The 7051-nt window shown below is 39.9% G+C and overlaps 1 protein-coding gene across 1 annotated transcript; it reads left to right on the top strand.

The window, feature by feature from the left end:
- Nucleotides 1–1354: 1354 nt before the first annotated feature.
- On the top strand, nucleotides 1355–4542 carry LOC105276617. The gene is made up of 3 exons (XM_011334395.3): nucleotides 1355–3076; nucleotides 3164–3332; nucleotides 3453–4542. Exons 1-3 carry the CDS (start codon nucleotides 2972–2974, stop codon nucleotides 3482–3484), a joined length of 306 nt encoding a protein of 101 aa, XP_011332697.2. The 5' UTR covers nucleotides 1355–2971; the 3' UTR covers nucleotides 3485–4542.
- Nucleotides 4543–7051: the final 2509 nt, after the last annotated feature.

Raw genomic sequence — 7051 nt, 5'->3', positions numbered from 1 at the left:
TTCTTCATACAATCCTGTGTTTGCTTTTAAAATTGAATATCCACGTTACTCCGGCTTTAAAATTAGAAAGATTCATTTCTTCTTTTGCTTCTAGCGCCCATCGTCGCAGGTCTAAATCATGAATAATTCTGTTCTTATCGTTAGCGTCGTTGAATTTGTTCAAGACACATTCAGTAATATATAATATAATTTTTTCTTTGAGTACCACCTTTTTGTAGATAGAGTTCCCATTTATACAGTTGCGGCAAGGATTTTACCTTTTTAAAACGATGTACTGTTGATAAAGCGTAACGTCCTTTCTTTCCGCTGTCTGTCGCGAAGGAAGGAAACACTTTTCTTTATCAAAACTGCATTGCAACTTTATGTGATGAGAAGAATATATGCGCTGAGAATACACGTCCACACGGTACGGGGCCACGTCTAGATCTGTCTATTTATTTGTTGTTTATTCGTCGCCCAGAGACTCCGTCGCATGGAGATTCGCGTTTTCTCTTTCAGCTGACAATCAGCTGCTCCGTTATGCCGGGTCGCCAACCCGGACATAACAGTATATTTAGAAATTTTATTGAATTTGTCTAATCTACTACCTATCACCTTCCCTGAAGTAATCCTCCCATCCATCGTCGTAATTGCCGTATAGATGTAACCTTTTTGAACCTTTGTCTAACTCCTTCAAACGATCTTGATCTTGTTGTTTCTGCTTTTTCAGTATTCCACAACTTGTCTTTTATAGTCATTTAATATTGTTGCTTCAAAAGAACTACAACTAATTTCTTCTGGAAGATATACTGTGTTACGTCCAGAGCTCCGTGAGCTCGAGGAAGGGCACAACCAGACGCCTCTCGAGGTTCGTTGGGACTTAGCCGCAGAACCTTGAGTCGAGCTGACCGATACGCTCGTAGGGTCGTAGGGTCAATGACCAAGGTCGATTCTACCCGAACAATCGAAACGGTCAGCTCGTTGGTCCCTTTTAGGTAAGGGAAATGAATCTCTATTACCAGGGATAGGACCTGTACGATTCGTTGCGAAAGGGAGAGATGGATAGAGGTGAATTGAAATGAAATTACTTCCCCTTTTCTTTAAGAAAAATAAAACATATTTTTTTATTTTTCTTCTGTGTTATAATTACAGATTTGTGTTAGTTTTCATTAGAATACAGATAGATACCAATAAACTAGAACTTAAGTAAAGTATATAGGCGGGTTCTAACCCATGGGGCTCTGAGGGGGGTGAGGGGCGGGTAGTATCTCCGGGGCGCGGGGTATGACGTCACGGAGGGATCTCCGGAGTGCAAGGGTATAGCGTTACGGGGGGGGGGGGGGCCTCTCAAGTGTCCTCCGCGGTCGAGGGTGTTGCCTGTTTATGTAAACAAACCGCGCGTCTAATACATTTGTTTATATCTTAATTTTTCAAACGCCGATACTCGGCTGCTATCAAAGAGCGATTAAGACGGTGCGTGGGATTGTTTTATAGATAAAAATTTATTTACACAATTCTTCGAGCGCCGATACCCGGCTGCTATCAATGAGACAAAGACGTGGGATTGTTTATAGATAAAAATTTATTTTCAAGCGCCGAACCCGGCTGCTATCAATGAGCAATTGAGAAGAGGCGATATACAGATCTAGGAATGGGACTGTTTAGAGAAGTTTATTTCTCAAGGGTGATGACACGCGGTCGGAAAGAGAGGCGTCACGTTTGGAAATAAGCGGTCACTTGTATTAGAGAAGTTTATTTCTCAAGGGTTGATATTCGGCTACAGGGTGGAAGGAGACGGAGATATCATATAATCAAGCGGAAAAACGTTTAGCATCACAGTTGGTTGCAAGTGCTGTAGAAAAGTTTCCCGAAAATCTTCAGTGAAAAGTTCTGTGCAACAACATGAAGCAAAATGTTTGAAGAAATGGCACGAGTTCAATTGAATTACGACGATGATTTTGAAGTTGATGACGACATCGATATGGACGACCGTGACGCCCTCAATCGCCTTTTAATGGACGATAGTGATGAAGAGAAGGAAGAAGAACAGCTCTCAAGCGACAGCGATTATCATAGTGAAGACGGGGCAAGGACACAAATTTACACTAGAATATTTCCAAATCCTCAATTGCTGGCATTAACGCAAGATACTGTGATGTGTATGATTGAATTTTATTATGAACTGCGGGACGACACACGTGTATGCAGCTTCTGCATAATCCGCGTAGTTGGCGTAGATTTGTGGCTGGTAAAATCCGTACGCCTACACACACGGTCCATACCACCTATTATATGGACGTACCTGCATCAATTGTCGGGAACCGATGTACGTTATATTAGCGTGCAACATGTGCCTCCAGTGCACGACGATCTATTCCTCCCCGACAGACGATGAAGAATGAAGAAGTGTTACAGAGTCAACGTGACCCTTTGTATACAATATTCCCGTGCAACATGTGCCTGATATGTACGCATTAGAAAAAACATTGAACATTGAAAGTGTTAATACACGAGCATGGCGAAAGAAAGACTCGAGTTCGCGGGTATGCAACGCATATCAGTGGTACAGTTTCTATGCGATCGAGAACGCGGTATACGCGGAGCGAATGAACGCTTCGTCGGACAAGGAGTTTTCAAACGTTATCCATACAGTGAAGGGTTGCTGTACATTGCGGGTCCTGCAGGTTTGAGGGGGTGGTTTGAACTGTTAGTGAAGGACGAACCTTACAGCACATGCTATAGCCGTTCCTACTGTCATTACAGTCACCGATATATGGACTTTGATTTTTCCGATGATTTGTGGGACTTTGAAAAATACAATATCCCCTGGATGCATTTGGATTTTCAGTTTATGCACTATGACTTTCTACGCGCAGGACGTAAATGTATAAAGTGTGAACAAGAAACGTGTAAGTGCTCCGAAATATAAAAAATATTAAACAATCGAACAAATCACGTGCTTCGAAATATAATAAACTATGGAACAAATATAATGAACTATCGAACACTGGTGAGCAGAAGTGTTTCGTGGGACAACGCAAGCACTCTTCGGCCACGAATACGACCACATTGCGAACGGAAGAGCAGTGAGAAACAGGTATGTAATAGTTAATAAAAAATGTATATTACGAAAAAAGCCGGTCATGTAATCCTCAATTTAAAATATTTATTTATGTTACACAAGAGGTTTGCGCGAAGACCATATTCACGCGGGTCGTCCGCGGTCGAGGTCGAGGGGGTTCCAGAAGGGGTCAGCCGTTTGCGCGAGCGTGGAGCAGGAGGATGGGGAAGAGGAGGAGGCGGAAGAAGAAGGGATTCATTCAGAGCGGCGAATCCTTATGCTATAACGTCACGTAAGTTTCAAACACAGGTAAAATAAAAGAAAAAAAGATCTACTTGTGATGTAAAGCACTAACTAATAAATAACTATATAACCAACTAATATATATATATATTTGTTTTTATTGTTTTAGTATGCGGGAATGTAGGAGGAGTGAAGGAGTAGAAGGAGGAAGAAAATAAAAGAAGAGAAAGTTTATATAATAAGAATATTTAATATACGTTGTTACGTTCCGAGTGTCCGTGATTATAACTGCAGGGATGTTTAAATACGAGGATACTTTCCGAGGATCGCGAAGCTAATTGTTTTCGGAGGCGAGGGAAAGAAATCCCGTCGACTCTTCTCGTGATCGAATTATTGTCGGGTCTGAAAGCTGAAAAATATCCTCTCCGGTTGAATTTAATTGATCGAGCAACTCTAAATATTCGTCGGAGCAGATTTCGCAATTGTAAAACGGCGCGTACCCAGCAAGGTCTCTATCGTAAATTACGCACGTAGGAACGTGCCGTCTCAACCCCACTATTAAATCGTGTTTTGATAGCAAAGTATAGTTTTGTTTTTGTGAAGGAAAAATTCTATTAACGAAGCAAATGGTACAAAATAGAGAACGGTCTATAGGTCGGAGATACGCCGTATATCTCATGCACGCCACCACGCCGGATCGCCGTTGATACTCTAGTACTAAATCGGTACGCCGGGACGGGTTCGATATTCCGCGACACATCACACGTTTGGTTTACGGTTTTATTCCGTTGTGATTAGAACTTGTTTGTACATTAAACTCTTGGATGGGTGGTAACACTGGATATGAACTCGGAATCTCGATTTCTTTACGGTTCAATCCGAACAACTCTCGTAATTTATAAACAACTCGACGAGGATCACCCTTACGGATGTTGCGGTAATCAGGATAATTGTGGTCTAAAGTGAGTTCGCGGGTTACGTACGGAATTTGCTTTGATAATGCTCGGTCGGCTTCTAGGTTCGTTAATTTTTGGATGAGAGGAAACGGGTCCTGATTATTTGAGTAAGCAAGTCGGAGATGATAACGGAGCTTCTTTTCTTGGAATCTGCGCCCCTTTTTAGTAGGCATGGAAATGAATTGAATTATATTTATCCGCGGATTCCTGTAGGATTATGGTCGCAAATTAGGGCCACACTCTTCGGCAGCGCCAGTTGCAAATCCTCCAGGAAATCAGAATGAACAATTTGGACGAAAACAAGAAATATAGAGAAGAAGCTTCATTAATTTTCAGTAACTGTTTCTTTAAAGTAAAGTTATTTATTGATACTATATGAGTGTGATGATCGGGTTCGGAAATGCAGTGTCGCAAATAAATCTACCTTGTCGTGGCTCTGGAGTGAGAGCAGTCGCCACAGACTCGCTAACACTAGATGCTCGGAATTTATTCTTAAACGTAGAGATCAGACTCGACACCCAAGACTACGAAAACGCTTAATGAAATTGATTACTTATTGCTGCACTTATAACTGAGTTCCCTGGCCTTCTGCAGGCCCTTTTATATTGTGGACGAAGAGGCGGGTGGTTGAAAATATCGATGGTGGGACTGATTTTCCACCAATAATGTTTAGGAAAATCGGGCCCGCGTCTTCGTCTCGACGGTTATCTCGGTTCTGTGGAGGGAGGCCCTTCGCGTAAACATCCCTGTACAGAACCTTAATACCTAAGTTAATTAATTACGTAGTTCGCCTTATGATTATAATATTTTCCTCTCGGTATTAATTTCCTGATTGCAAAATGGATCTTCTGGGATTTTGAATGGTTGTTGTATCTGTTTTTAATCCAAAGATATGTGTGTTAAAAGAAATAATGCTTATTTTGAAGGCTGTAATCGTATTAAATTCCGTCTATATGATCATTTGCATTCAGGAAAATAATAATATAAAGTTTCCTAAATTATAAAATCGCTATATATATATATATATATATAATATGATATTATATATATATTTTAAGGTTTTAGAACGTGCTAGAAGGTTCTAGAAAGATGCTGGTATGCGCGGCTGTTTATACTATTTAATTGCCGGGCTCGCGATAACGCTCGCTACGGCTAGCAGGCTTGCCTGCCGGAGCCTTCGAAGATCGTTCGAGAACCTTCCATCCGATGAAGGGTTACTGACGTAACAACGTAAAAGGTAAGAATACATAATATAAAATATTGAGTAAAAATAATGATATAATATAGTAATCATAGGAATAAGAAATAGTAATAAGAAATAGTAAAAAGAAATAGATATAATAATAGTAGTAATAATAGTACTTGTAATAATAAGAAATAGGAAGAGAAATAATAATAATAGTAGTAATAATAAAGAGATATAATAATAGTAGTAATAATAGTATTTGTAATAATAAGAAATAATAATAGAAATAATAATAATACTAGTAGAAAAATTATATTGGTCCCCCTACTCCTCCTTTTCTTCCTCTTCGAATACAATTTCTGAAAAATAATAAAAAGAGTCAGTTATTAGTACTCTCTCGTAACTGAACGCAGTTGAAAAAAGAAAAAAACAAAAAAATACGTATATCATCCTCCTCACTCTCCTCTTCCTCTTCGCTCTCCTGTTCCTCCTCGTCATCCTCCTCCTCCTCCTCTTCGTCCTCTTCCTCCGCGAACCTCACGCGTTTGTGTTCGCATAGGAATACTGAAAAAATAACATCAAAGACGCTCATTAGTTACTTTAAAAATTAAATAAAACTAAAAAGTAAATAAACAAATACTTACCGACATCATCGTTCTCCTCCTCCTCCCTTCGCGCGCGTTTTTTATCATATATAATTTCTGTAACAAGAAAAGAGTCGGTTGTTAAACCTATTCATAATAAAATGCAGTTGAAAAGAAAAAAGTAAAAAATACTCACCTATATCGTCGTCTTTGTCGTCCTCCTTGATCCTCAGCCTCTTCCTGACGCTCTCCACTAGCTCCTCATCCTCCTCGGTCTCCTTCCTCTTTCTCTCGATTATTTCTGTAACAATAGCCGATTATTAATCCCGATTGTATAAAAATATGTAAAAAGGAAAAAAATAAAAAGAATGAATAAATAAATTACTCACCGATGTCATTCCAATCATTCCAATTTTCTTCCGCCCATTCCTCCTCTCCATATAGATTGCGCAGTTGAAATATATCATCGTCCTCTACATCCGGACGCGTCCATAATTCGTCGATACATTCCTGCTCAGTCCTCCTCCCCTGTCGCTCCCATCTCGTCCACTTCATTTCTTCAATGTTTATAAACCCTTTTAGTTGGAGGAATCCTTTGTTATGCTCCATTTTAGAATACACTCTTGCACTTCTCTTATGACAAACTTGCACTACTCGCGACCAAAGATCAACTGACTGAACGGAAAAAAATCTTTCGCATGTAGTCCGTAGAAAAGAAGAAGAGTAGGGCTAGATATGCAATGGTTAACATTAAGATAAGTGTTGAGGTAGTAAAACTGCTAAAATTCAAGAGCTCCATAGCTGGCGTAACGTGACGCTTTCGATTTCGGTTAGATGTGCAATAGTTAACGTTAAGTGTTGAGGTAGTACAACTGCTAAAAGTCTAGAGCTCTAGAGCTGGCGTAACGTGACGCTTTTCGGTTACACAGCACGCACATATACACGTATTTCATCCCTATACAACTATACATTGCCTACGACCACGAAACTAAATACTGCACCAGAAGATGCATCCTTTTCGAGAACGATATAGAGAAAAAAA

Source organism: Ooceraea biroi, chromosome 9, assembly GCF_003672135.1.
Source record: "Ooceraea biroi isolate clonal line C1 chromosome 9, Obir_v5.4, whole genome shotgun sequence".
NCBI lineage: Eukaryota > Metazoa > Arthropoda > Insecta > Hymenoptera > Formicidae > Ooceraea > Ooceraea biroi.
Note: the sequence above shows the minus strand (reverse complement) of the source record. Positions and strands in the feature narration are given on the sequence as shown.

Bases quoted from the DNA above. Each gene is read 5' to 3' on its own strand.
- LOC105276617 (XM_011334395.3), top strand. From the start codon at position 2,972: ATGAACTATCGAACACTGGTGAGCAGAAGTGTTTCGTGGGACAACGCA. The intron at 3,077-3,163 runs GTATGTAATAGT...ATGTTACACAAG, and splicing joins GGAAGAGCAGTGAGAAACAG to AGGTTTGCGCGAAGACCATA. The intron at 3,333-3,452 runs GTAAGTTTCAAA...TTATTGTTTTAG, and splicing joins TCCTTATGCTATAACGTCAC to TATGCGGGAATGTAGGAGGA.